The 13180-nt window shown below is 53.5% G+C and overlaps 4 protein-coding genes across 4 annotated transcripts; 3 read left to right on the forward strand and 1 right to left on the reverse strand.

Moving 5' to 3' along the window:
• Positions 1-820: 820 nt before the first annotated feature.
• Positions 821-1858, forward strand: DSM5745_00122 (uncharacterized protein; the record flags this gene model as incomplete). Its single annotated transcript, XM_026742138.1, has 2 exons — positions 821-920; positions 990-1858. 2 exons carry the CDS (start codon positions 821-823, stop codon positions 1856-1858), a joined length of 969 nt encoding a protein of 322 aa, XP_026607983.1.
• A 354-nt stretch (positions 1859-2212) lies between these two features.
• On the reverse strand, positions 2213-4153 carry DSM5745_00123 (transcription factor TFIIIC subunit TFC1; the record flags this gene model as incomplete). Its single annotated transcript, XM_026742139.1, has 3 exons — positions 2213-3603; positions 3654-3966; positions 4013-4153. The coding sequence occupies 3 exons, from the start codon at positions 4151-4153 to the stop codon at positions 2213-2215; spliced, it is 1845 nt and encodes a 614-aa protein (XP_026607984.1).
• A 2597-nt stretch (positions 4154-6750) lies between these two features.
• On the forward strand, positions 6751-8197 carry DSM5745_00124 (uncharacterized protein; the record flags this gene model as incomplete). Its single annotated transcript, XM_026742140.1, has 2 exons — positions 6751-6972; positions 7028-8197. The coding sequence occupies 2 exons, from the start codon at positions 6751-6753 to the stop codon at positions 8195-8197; spliced, it is 1392 nt and encodes a 463-aa protein (XP_026607985.1).
• Positions 8198-10127: 1930 nt separating this feature from the next.
• Positions 10128-12409, forward strand: DSM5745_00125 (protein phosphatase 2A regulatory subunit RTS1; the record flags this gene model as incomplete). The annotated part of the gene is made up of 7 exons (XM_026742141.1): positions 10128-10151; positions 10234-10450; positions 10513-10574; positions 10652-11251; positions 11300-11653; positions 11706-12004; positions 12052-12409. The coding sequence occupies 7 exons, from the start codon at positions 10128-10130 to the stop codon at positions 12407-12409; spliced, it is 1914 nt and encodes a 637-aa protein (XP_026607986.1).
• Between the last annotated feature and the right edge of the window lie 771 nt (positions 12410-13180).

Below are 13180 nucleotides of genomic sequence, written 5' to 3' on the forward strand. Positions count from 1 at the left end.
TGTGGGATGAAGCTGTATAGCGATGGGAAGATAGAATCAAGGGATGTCACGCGTGGTAAATACCTGCCGAGTAGCGTGCTTCAAGCAGCGAGAGCGCGTATAATACCCGTACTCGGCGGTAACAATAAAATACGACTGGACGCGCCTGAGTAGATGAAGTGAGGGGAAAGCAGGCAATTATTGGATCTCCATCGTGCGATGCCTTGCAGATTCAGGATCTGAAGATACTCGAGTCAGCCTGTCGCTAATTAGCTTGACCTCGCTGACACGAACTGGACGCGCTTCTCCTCTCCATTCCACGGTGCCGAGTACTTATACAGCCGGGCATTCCAGCATCCAGGCTGACTTCATACCATTCCTCTTGAAACTGGTGTCTGCTGCATGTTTCGCCTGCTTTAAGACTCACAAGATCCGCCTCCCTTGGGATTCAGAATAATCTCAACCGTGCAGGAATTCTCCATAGCGTGTCGAGCCCTTGCTGCAGCTTCGTGCCTCGCGCCCTGCTCTCTATATCAACTGACCCGACCTCGCCCTCAAACCAGCTCTCTACTTACGAGTCCACGTCTCTCTTTATCTGTTTCACTTCATTTTCATTCTGCTGTACAGTCCATAGATTCAGACAGTCACTTTAAACTTGTGCATAGAGCTGTCACTTCCTGTCACTACTATAAGCCGCTCGCCAATCAGACCCCACTCTCGCTCCTGCTGCCGCGACCAAAACAAATCCACCGGCCCCAGTTCACTTCTCACTCAGCCCACGCTCTTCACTCCTGTCTTTCTCTCATCCGATCGCTATTTTATCGACATGGCCGCTCTCACAATGTCTCCCGCTGCCGTACGACAACCCTTTGCTCCTCTGGATGCCCCTCGTCTGCGCTCCATTCTCCGCACCAAGATGAATGTCCTCAACAAGCAGGACGGTACGTACCCACTGGCACGAACAGAAACCACTTTACGCGTCCACGGCCGATGCTAACACTGCCCTCAAGGCAACATGCTCTCAGGCAAAAAGCAACCCCTCGCTGAGTTCGACTCGGAGAACATCCACCCCTCAGCACTCAAGTCCACGAAACGGAAGCGCTCTGCCGACGATGAGGACGACCATGCACCGGCCAAAAGCCCCATGAAGCCAATAAAGTCCTCTTCTATTGGTTTTTCTATCTTCGAAGACTCAATTGCACCCTCAACCCCCACAAAAACATCCCAGTTGACTCCCAAGTCCGCACCCCTCAAACCCGCCGGTCGCTCCCCCCAGTTGAAAGCCAGCAAGCCGTTTGCCCGCCGTGCAACAATCTCCAAGAGCCGTCCAGACTGTGCCCGCAAAGGCGTTGGTCGTCCTTTCTCCCTTGCTGCAGCCCTGTCATCTGGCAAATCAAAGCCCAAGAGCCAAGCTGCTACTCCTGCACCCAAAATGCCTGCATCCTGGTCATTCGACATATACGTCGACTCCGAGCAGGAGGAGATGACAAACCTCATGCAACACTCCACCTGCGTCCTAGATATTTCCGACGACGAGGACAGGGAAGAAATCAAATCGGATCACCGCGGAAAGGAGAATATCCCGCCTGCTGATCTAGGGATCTCGCTTCCCCGCACCCGCCAACAGGGGTCCCCTGCTGCGGCTAGGAAGTCCGACACGCTGGATGAGCCTCGCTCCCCATTAGGCGAGCTCAATGCGGCTGATTATTACGGCGACGATTGTCATGCGTTCTCGTACGCTGTTGTTTTCGATGAGGAGGACGAGGCGCCCGTTGAGAAGAAGGTTGCCCGGAGTAAGCTGTCGAGCATGTCGTCCATCGAGTCCGTGCTCGAGGCTGCTGGAAAGGTTGCTGAGGAGTCAGTCGAGGACTCGACCTAGGTTTCTTGCTTTGATCTTTGCTTCCTTGGAATTGTTCGAGTTGGAATTGCTTGGTGTTCTTGGAGTATTTCGCTGTATTGATACCCACTTGTCCTTTTCCTGTCCTTCTTGTCTTTAGCTTCGTGTTCTAGTTCTTCTTTCACTTGGGCTGGCCGTCTTGCTCTACTTACCTACCTTGACCTTTACTCTGTTTCATTCATTGTCAGCATAGCATGGCGTGTCCTCCGTACAACCTAATGAACTCAGATGTGTCACGTTTGATGCCGTCCACGATGTACGTATTGCTTAATCCATTACTACAGCCGTGTTCCTTGTACTCCCTAGAAAGACTGTAGTACGTAGATACCGTAGCTATCAATCAATCTCATTCCCATCATCCTCTTCATCAACCTCATTCTCATTCTCATCCTCCTCATCCCTCCTCTTCGCAGCCTCATCCACAGCCTCCGCCGCCGCCTCCATCATCTCCTCCTGCTCAATCGCCTCCTCTTCACCCTCGCTATCCTCCGCCGCCTCACCCATAGCGCCATCCTCTTCCTCCGCACCATCTCCCTCCCCCTCCACCAATCCCACCCCAACCCCCCTACCCTCCTTCCTCGCCGCCGTCCTAGCCATCGCCCTCTCCCTCCAAGACGGCGCCGCCTTAATCATACTCCTAATCTCCGTCGCCAACGCCGTGACCATACTCCCAGCATCAGGCCCAAGCCAGAACCCGCCCAGCCCCGTCGCCGGACTCGCATGGTCCGGGAAGTCCAGGAGAACCGCGTACTCGCTGTCCCTCGCGGGACTCCGCCCCTCATACATCGCCAGGATCTTATGGCGCATGATCATCTTCATCTTGGCCATCGTGCCGTTCCCGTACCACCCGTCCGTCGCGATGTCGCATTCCTGCCGTACAAAGTCCGCTGGTTGAGGCGTTGGCTCCAGGATGCCCTGGAGCAGCGGGTCGATGATATCGCAGAACATCCACATCCGGCCGTCTAGGGGGAGCGGTGGTTGGCCTGTGAAGAGGTGCGATGTGCTGGATGTTGAGACCTCCGGGTTTGCGAGGAGATCGTTGGCGCGCGGGAGGAGCGTGTGGCGGCGGCCGCCGCCGGCTTCGCGGTCGCGTGTGTCGCGGTCGCGGGCGGTCTCGGAGGTTCCTGGGAGGATGCGGAACATGGTTGTTTGGTAGATGCGGGAGGCGGGGTCCTTGCGGGGGTCGTGGCCGAATGCGATGATTGCGTCGCGCCAGGGCCCAGAGCGGAAGATGTACCCTGCGTAGGGGACTGCGTGGCGGAGGGCGTAGCGCTGCTCGATGGATTTGAGGTTGTTGCGGAGGGCGCGGCGGGACCAGGCGGGGCGGGACTCGAAGAGGTTTAGGATGATGGCTATTGTCTCTTTGAGGACGGGGTCGAGGGATTCGATGGGGGGGAGGTTGGCGCGGGGTCCTTGGGGGACTGGGTCGATGTCGTAGGGGACAAGGTGGGTGAGGACTTTGGCGGAAGTTTGGGTGTTCACTGTGGTTGGGTTGCCTGCTTTGTCGAGGGTTTGGCGGACTGTTGGGTTCTGGCGGTAGAAGTAGTGGAAGGGGATGTCGCTGTGGCTGAAGGAAGGAGGGGGGATGAGGTCGACGTTTTGGAGGGCGCCTTTGCTCATGTCGAGATCGAACTCTTTCATCTTGTGGTAGTTGAATGGGAGGATCTTTTCGCGGAAGCGGTTGGCGAAGGGGCTGGGGGTTGTAGAGAAGACAAAGTCGGGCATTCCTTTAAAGGCAGTCAGTACATAGTATATCATTTGAATGATGAAGACGTACCTCGAAACAGATGCGTCCGCTCAACCAACCCAACAGGCTCAACCTGATACTTGCCCACATTATCACGCAAACTCCGTAAGCAGTCTTTTGCAGTATGCCGCAGTGAGCCATCACTATTCTTTAAGAGATCCGGGTCATCTTGAAACGGCTCATTTGATCCCCTCTTGCGCTTTCGCCCCGTTCGTTTGGGAACAGTCACCTGGAGGAGAATGTTGTTCGAGGGCGAGCAGATAGACTGCAGTGGCCTTGCCATTACGTCCTCCGGCCGGAGCGATAGACTAGCTGAAGCATCCGGCTTGGGCGGGTCCAGGATCTGGAAAAATGTCAGACATGGTGCTTATCAGGCTGGATGTACTTACCTTCTTAATGCCTGCGTTTCCTTGCAGCGTATCGATTGCTTTGTCGACATTCCTGATGATTGCAGGATGTTCAACGCAGACTAGAGGGCGGTTTGGGATCTGGTAAAATGGGGCGGTTCTCGAGTGGTCGTTCTCCGCCATGGCTCTTACTGTGCAGCCTTTGGCTGGGGAGAAATGAAGCTATTCAGATTGTGATTTCGCCAGATAGCTCGACGCTTGTATCGCCCAATGATTTCGCAACAAGATATGTATAGGACGGGTGCACAGATACAGATTATCCCCACAGATACTTGTCAGAATACACAAAGCTATGTTATTGGCTGTCTCTCGAAGGTTTGGTTCATGCATCATCGAGAGATGTTGAGAGTCAAACAGTGCAAACCCACTCGTAGCTGACTAAGCCCCCACAAAGCGGTAGGACGTGGCAGAAAGAGGGCCTCCCCTTTTCGACCTAACCTCAGATGCAAGGATGACCCTGTGCTGCTTCGGCTGCACCTCTCTCTCTTTACGCCTTTCGCAGACTTGTTGGAATCTCATAGATGAGTGTCATATGACGGTTGACCACGATTTGTGGCATCAACCCTCAGGTCAACATTATAGTTCCTTCCCTTACCACGGTATCGTGATGGTGAAGCACGGAATATCGGGGCTCTTCGTGGACGGGCCTCTACTTGCTCGTATTCTTTGTTCGGGTCGTGTTGCTCGGCGTGTTTAACCCACTACGCACCGGCGACGTCGCTGTTTTCCGCCTCTGAGAGGAAGACAAGGACACTTCTCACTTGGACGTTGTGGATCGCAAGAAGGATCTCATGAAGGTCAAGGGGTAGCAGGTTGCGCCCGTTGAGATTGGGTCGCATTTGGCCGCTCATCCTGCTGTGGCCGAGTTGGCAGTCGTGGTCGCGACGAGGATGCCGGCGAGCGCCCCTTTGCCTTTATTGTGCGATCTCCCAAAGACTTTACTAATCTGGATGAGGAGGCTCTCAAGCTGGAGCTGAACCCATGTTAAGGGCACCGCACTGGCTGCGCAAGAACATTCGCTTTGTTGAAGAGTCCCAAGAGCAGCAATGGCAAACCAATCCGATTCTCCGTGTCAGTAAATGATCATTCGGGGTTCGCAGGCTACGACCTTACTCTTTGATGAACACCCGACGCAGGAAGATCAGTATGCTGATCTTCACCGACAGTGAGGTATACAGATACCTGCACAATGCCGCATAGTATAGCTTTCGCACCGTAAGCTTAACAATCCATACATGCGAAAGCTGCAATGCCTTACCTTGAGCCAAGTTGCTCGACTGTTCGGGAAAACATTCTGCATGTGTTGACCCTGTCCGTAGCAGACAACTGCAATCCCAAGCCCATTGAAAGCCTGCGTGGTAATCTAGGATGGACCGTCGTTAAACCCGAGCTTATGCAAAGCTTTGAGTAGTGACTGACCAAGGCAACACAGGCAGCGGTATCATCCCATCCAAACTTCTTGATCACAACCAGTCGTGTGTAAATCTATCACATGGTCAGACTTGTATGATGAGGTTGAGGTTGTGGCAGGAAAGGTACCCTCAAGCTGCAAACCACCAGGGATAGGACTGCCGTACCAATAATGAGTCCATAGGCCAGAGATTGCTGGTATCGCTCATCTGGAGCCAAGCTACGTAGTAAGATCATCGTATGAGCAGGGGTTAAGCCGCAACTTGCAGGGTATACGGAGTAGAAGACGGCGCATGCGCTATCCCAACGCCGGCCTTGCCCTAAAGCTCACTCAGACATTAATAGGCACTCCCGAAGCTCTCAAGCAATCATCGATCTTTCGCACTTTTCTTGATCTTGCTAATGGCGGATCCCAAGTCGTCCGAGGGTCACTTCAAGGTCATCATCGCGGGCGGGAGTTTGTTGGATTGACCTCATGGACCTCGTCCAGGCCGCTTCCATTTATTTTGTCGGATCTCCCTCATACTCACCCACTGTCTCATATCATCGGGCGCCATTCCCCTCAACTGAGCGAGTTCTGGCTGAGACAGGCGTCTCTTGTTCGTTGCGATGTACTCCGTACTTGAGTCTCAGTTGGTGTGGCTGCGGAGCTGCGTCTTCGGGCACGAGTAGCTGACATTGAGGGGAACCTGTGGATGTTGTTACTGAGTACCGAGTATTGAGTACAGAGTACAAATTCTCAGGTGCTGAAGGGACCCAAATCCAAAAGGCGGGGTTGAGAGCTTGATCACTGGCCCCTTCCAGCATTTGTTTGCAAGCGCAGTCCTTCTCAGCATCCTCTCATTCTCCAACTCCCAACGCTAAAACTTGACAAGCCAAAACTAACTGTTACAGAGATACTTCGCACGATGATAAGGGTCCTAGGAGTCGACAAATCAGCCAGGGCTGCCAGCCTGCCACAGAACATCAGCAGTCCATGTGCCCGGACATGTGTCACGACATGTACCGTCAGCCCATACTCGGGGTTCAACCCACCAGTCAACGCCGCAAATGCAGACGAAGTCAGACACCAAGTCCGCGGGGTATGCAACCGTCCCAATCGCAAGCCCTCCATCGTCGCGGCTGAGCAGCATGGCGTTATTGTCTGACACCCGTTTGGCTGGTGTAGCCTCGGGTTTCGTGTCTCCAAGATCAGAAACGTTGCTTTTTCCGGCTGTGCGAGTGTACAAGAGCAGCTCGCTGTCTCAGATGGGATGACTCGAGCACTCTCGCACTTGAAACACTGTTCGGACAGCTAGAAACTTGCAACGATGCCCGCTACTACTTGGATAGCTTCGCACAGACGGTCCTTGTCGGATGGAGGGCAGTCCACAAAGGCTTGGAGGGTTCTGTCTCAGACGCTTCCGTCTCGTGGACCGGATGCCGATGCGTGGTGGCAGCTCACGGGGAGACACCTAGCTCTCCTCCTTGATGCCGCTGCGTATCCCATCGAGAAGCAGTATGAGTGTCTTCTTTATCACTATCACTACGCGGTACGTTTCCACCCCTCGTCTCCCTAATATACTCCGCTAACTAGAAGCCGTACAGGCTCCATATCTAGGACCCGCGCCTCGTGAAGGCGGCTCTTCCCCGACCTGGAAGTCTATGCTTCAGCTAGACGGCACACCCTTTGAATTCTCATGGAGATGGAACACACCCGACGGCGAGCCAGAGGTTCGCTTCGGCCTAGAGCCTATAGGGCCCATGGCAGGGACGGCGTTTGATCCGTTGAATCACTCGGCCACGCACGAAGTCCTTCACAAGCTCTCCGCCGCGGTACCGGGCGCCGACCTCACTTGGACGCATCATTTCCTAGCCACCTTGTTCGACCACGACTATGCCAAGTATACCCAAAAGGCCGCCACCAGTGGTCCACTCGGCACAAGCATGATATACTCCCTCGAGTTTCAGCGGGAGTCGACCGCACTCAAGACATACTTTCAACCACGCACGCTCGACCACCAGGGTTTCGTCGACATCCCGCGCTGGGAAGCGTCGTTTCGCGGGTTACATCCGGACGTCCCCTCTCGCGCCGCTATGCACGAGTTCCTCAAGACAAGCCCAGAAGGCAAGCTCCTGAAACCCTTCTGCCTCAGCGTCGACAACTGCGACCCCGCCAAAGGCCGTATAAAATGGTACTTCAACAGCCCGCACACCAACTTCAACGCAATCCGCGAGGTCATGACAATGGGCGGACGCATCGCCAACACGAAAGCCCGCGAAAAACAATTCAAAGAACTCTTCGACTTGCTCAAGACCCTAACCGAACAGCCCGCCAATTTCCCAACAAGCTCAGAATTCCCATCCGTTCCCACGAACGGCGACACCGTGATCCCCAACTTCGCCGATGTCCCGGAGATGCTTAAAGGATGCGTGTACTACTTCGACATCGCGCCCGGACGAGATCTCCCCGCCGTCAAGATCTACTTCCCCGTGCGCAACCACTGCCGGAACGACCTCGCCGCGACGCAGAACCTCAACCGGTGGCTTGAGTCGAGAGGCCGCTGGCAGTATGGCGCCGCGTTCTTGCGGGCCCTTGAGGCGATCGCGGATTATAGACGGTTGGATGATGGTGGCGGGTTACTGACTTTCCTTTCCTGTCAGTTGATGGAGGATGGGGAGTTGGATCTTACGTCTTATGTCAATCCTCAGGCGTTTCACTGGGGACGAATTATGAGTCGGAGGTCAACGAGAAGGAGGGGGGATGATGAGTGGTGAGCTTGGGTACATCCACGAGCTTAGTTTCTCCAGTGGATGACGTCGGAGCTCTAGGTAGAAGACACCAGTTGATAGTTAAATTTCAGCACAGTTGTGATATCTGGACAGCCATCTAGTCGCAGATACTCCAAACTCGATTATCGAATTCAAATGCATCATGCCTTTGCTATCAGCATTTCGCTTGTCACACGAAACCAGACGCGTCCGGAGATACACCGTGATTCGGTTTGGTTTCAGTAGATATCGCACGAAGAACAAGTAAGAACATCCTACTAGCTCTTGGCTGAGGTTAGAATTACAGCGATATGTTCACGGACTAATTTGAGAGATGTGCTGGCTGTTCTTCTTGCGTGGTGTTTAGGTTACAGTTGGTCCGAAGCCCGGCTGGCGATAGGTAAACTATTTTTGGTGGCTCGTCACGTGCACACTAAGCTACACAGCTACAATTGGCACGCTGGGCTCGAGCTCTATAGTGAAGATCTGGGGTCTCGCTGAAGGTAATTCGTATAACATGCCCAGGTGATATACCAGTGAATGGGATGCTTTGTGTGTAAAGGAACGATCTGGGTGGATATTCCTGAAATAAATACTCCGTACGCGGCCGGCGTATCAAAAGTAAGTTTGACTGGATGAGTCTTCGGCAGAATATATATATGTCAGTCGAGCACTACATTTTCGGCCTTGCTGGACTCGATCTACTCTATTCAGATAGATATTGGGAGATTAGATTTAGGAGAACGTTATTATTCAAATCTGAAACTCTCTCAAATTTGCTATGAGGGTATCAGAGATGTCAACACGACCAAGTCACCTGATCAACCTGTACTCCTGAAATAAACATGAGAATCACCATGGGCCCGAAGTCGAGAAACTTAGCAGCAGAAAGTAGATTAGCCCATGGCCTACTTGGTTCCATGGGCATTTAATGAATCAGTCACCCGTCCGCATCGAACGTCCTCGAGTTCGTCATTATTGGGTCACAGGCTCACAGCTGGACAGCCCCTTACCGTACAGAACTCTGATAAGGACACTGAGGCCAGGGAAAAAGGGATTGGGTTGAGCCGCCAACTCTGTCGATATCTTCAGCTGTGCAAGATTTGCTAGGAGTTCCAGCCTGCCGTGGTTGAGGTGTTTCCCCAGGCAGTAACAGCCAGTTCCGCGAATCCACACCATACACTTAACCACGTCCGAGCGTCCTCAGCCACAGCCCGTCACCACATCTCCTCTCGTGATAGCCGTCTATTTTCACGACGAACCCCATCGTCAATGCTCTTGTTTTCTCTGCGCGCTCCATCCTTCGCAATATAGTCGTCTCCGTCTGCTTGTTCGTGGTGTCCGACCGGTGCTTCGCGAGTTCCAATTCAGTCCCTGGGGGATTTCGCACCCCGCCTTCTCTCATAAGCGACACGGAAGTCGATCCTCCAGACCTGACCGACTCGCGAGCTCCTCCTATACCGCTGCGATCGCGCCAGCAACTGAGCGTCAGCGTCCGACCATTTTCAGCCTCGCTTCTACCAATCGTTTTGCCCGCAAGTCCCTCGAGGTGAGCTGCCCTTTTATATACTTTCCTGTTCCTCTCGCGTGTCGGGGGAGGTCCGTGTTTGCCCCCCTGTTACCTCCTTGGGCTTGACCTCCTCGGCCACCTAACCCCGTCTTGCGGTGGCTGCAACGCAATGTTCCAGCTACGATACTCCATCGAACCCCCTTTACGTTTACTCCTCGATAGTTCACCGCCCTGTTCTCCTGCCAATGCTACCCTTCTGCCCGCAAATGCTCATGTGTCCAGGCCGCCCGAAACAAACAGTCTAAGAGTTGTCCGATCCGCCAGACCGCATCCGCCCCTTCCCCCTCCTGCTAGCGTGTGGCATCCTGCTGCACTGGCATCGAGAACCAGGTCCGAGTACATGTGGCAGTCCGAATAGCGGTGACAATGAAGGGTTTCAGACAGAGAGTGGTGAGTTTGTTGCGGGTCGCACAGTCCCGCGTGGCTGGGCTCGATCACCCCGCCGGGCGCTGGGTTATGCTAAATGTCCTAGCACGAGCAGTTGTCGAGAGCGAAAGATAATAAGTCGTCGAAGAAGAAAGAGTCGGCATCGCAGGCTGCACAACAGAACTCCGCCAACCTGGGCATCCACCATGGCCAACAATCCGCGTCCCCCAACCAGGTCACCCCGACGTCGTCTACCACGTCCGTGAATGATATCAGAGGCAAGGCCCCCGAAGATGCTTCGCAATCGGGAGGTTTTCCTCCCGGTGAGTATCCTACACTGCACGCCGGAGGTGCCATTGTCAACCCGCCACTAACGGAAGTTCAGCGACTCCCACCAAGCAAGGGCAACCGATGGCTCCAAGTGTGGTGATAAGTCCCAGCGGACCGGTAAGTGCTCAAGATGAAGAACGACTCGCGTGCTCCATGGATTATCGGACCCTGGCTAACTTGAGTTTCTACTGTAGCATGCCCCTCCGCCCGGCGCTGCCGAGACTATGCCAGGAGACCTGGCTCCTCCCCGGAAGTCCCATGTTTTCGATCGCCTTCAAACAACTCCGAAGGATATGTCTGAGGGTATCCGGACTCCCAAGCGCCAACACTCTTCTCGTTTCGACATCTCAGATCAGCGCCAGCGAGAGCTTGAGAAGCTTCCCGGCTTCCACGAAGTGCCCCCGAACCGTCGTCAAGAGCTGTTCATGCAGAAGATCGATCAGTGCAATATCATATTCGACTTCAATGACCCTACCGCAGATATGAAGTCCAAGGAGATCAAGAGACTGGCTCTTCACGAGCTCCTGGATTATATCGCCAACAACCGCTCCGTTATTACAGAACCAATGTACCCCCGCGTGGTTGAAATGTTTGCCAAGAATCTGTTCAGACCTATTCCGCCCCCGATCACACCCCAGGGCGAGGCATTCGACCCGGAGGAGGATGAGCCAGTCTTGGAAGTCGCCTGGCCCCATATTCAGGTCGTCTATGAGTTCTTCTTGCGGTTCATTGAGAGCCAGGACTTCAACACAAACATCGCAAAGGCCTACATCGACCACCATTTTGTGCTTCAGGTATTACAACCGGCTCTTGAAGTCAGAATGCGCTGACCGTTTAATTAGCTGCTAGAGTTGTTTGATTCCGAAGACCCGCGCGAGCGCGATTTCCTGAAGACAACGCTACATCGCATTTACGGAAAGTTCTTAAATTTACGTTCATATATTCGGCGATCTATCAACAACGTCTTTTTCCAATTCAGCTACGAGACCGAGCGTTTCAATGGAATCGCGGAGCTGCTGGAGATCCTTGGATCCATTATCAACGGTTTTGCCCTTCCGCTCAAGGAGGAACACAAGCTGTTCTTGACCCGAGTTCTACTGCCTTTGCACAAAGTGAAGAGCCTCAGCATGTACCATCCACAGCTGGCGTACTGTATCGTCCAATTTCTCGAGAAGGATTCCACATTAACGGAAGATGTGAGTGGCTCTGGAAGCAGTCCCCCTTGTTCTGGTTTTAACCGCGTCTCAGGTCGTCTGTGGCTTGCTCCGATACTGGCCTAAAACGAACAGTACCAAGGAAGTTATGTACCTCAACGAAGTTGAAGATATCTTCGAGGTCATGGACCCCGCGGAATTCGCTAAAGTGCAAGAGCCACTGTTCCAGCAGCTGGCCAAGTCGGTCGCTAGCCCCCATTTCCAGGTCGCGGAGCGTGCGCTCTACTTCTGGAACAATGAATACTTCTGCAACCTGGTCAGCGATAATGTAGAGGTCATTCTGCCGATAATGTTCCCTCCCTTGTTCGAGAACTCCAAAGGGCACTGGAACAGGTACTAGATCCGCCTTTCACATCACGTTCTCGCTAATCAACGTATAGGACCATCCACAGCATGGTATACAACGCGATGAAGATGTTCATGGAAATTAACCCTCAGCTCTTCGACGAGTGCTCACACGAATACAATGAACGACAAAACAGCGCCGAGATGCGCGAGAAGGCTCGACAAAACCGATGGGAAAAGGTCGCTGAACGAGCCGCGCAGAAGCAAAACGGTGTCGACCTGCCACTCAATTCATCGACGGCTGAAATCCCCCTGCAGCTGGACGATGTCGACGCTCTCACTCAGGATAGCCAGAGGCGACTCCAGTCCCTGAAACTGGATGAGCCCGGTCCCGGAAAAGACCGACGGCCTCGAGAGGGTTCTATCACTTCGGTAAGTCGCCCGCATGTTTGATCGCTTGCTTGTCTTGCAGATGAGACCTGGCCCTTGATGTGATTAACCAAACTTCTGCTTTTTATTCTCCGCTAAGCGTTTGTCATTTTCTGTACAGAGCGCTTGATTCTAACGTTGGAACGTTCTCTATTCCAGAGACGACGCCGTGGTTCCCTTGAAGGCGGTGGAAGGCGACGAAGCAACAGTGGTAGTGGCACCGAGATTCGAGCGCGACGTCGAGCTGTTGGGTCTGCCGCGGTAACAGGTTTGGCGCGAAGCAACTCGACGAAATGACTTGCTAGTTGGATACTAGGCCCTCGACATTAATCTCATGCGTATTTCTCGGCGCCACTACTTTCAATGCTCGCACCACCATTGCCTTGCACTTTGCACCTTGCACCCTCTTATCGCCCCCATTGTCCCTATCTCATCCCATTATTTCGAATTCTTTTTGTGTACATGGCTTTGATATTCTTCCTTTCCGCATGGCTGGTCAGACCTATGAGTCGGCGGACATTCTAGTTGGACTATTAGAACTGTGTTCGGGTCTGGAAAACGGGTGCTCATGGCGTTTCTCCTAAGCGACATTGATGTCGATAACCTCTTTTGATGTTTATAAGATGAAATATTAGGGCATAGCCTGCAATCGACGTTCATACCACCGTCCTCTTGCTCCAATCTCTTCTCTCGTAATGTTCGTTGTGCCTGGCACGTGCTTTAAACAAATACTCGCTCATTATTAGCCAGCTAGGCGCATTGACCGCGGATAGCGCGCGTCAAACGGGCCGGGAG

This window comes from Aspergillus mulundensis (assembly GCF_003369625.1).
Source record: "Aspergillus mulundensis strain DSM 5745 chromosome Unknown scaffold_0, whole genome shotgun sequence".
Taxonomy (NCBI): Eukaryota; Fungi; Ascomycota; class Eurotiomycetes; order Eurotiales; family Aspergillaceae; genus Aspergillus; species Aspergillus mulundensis.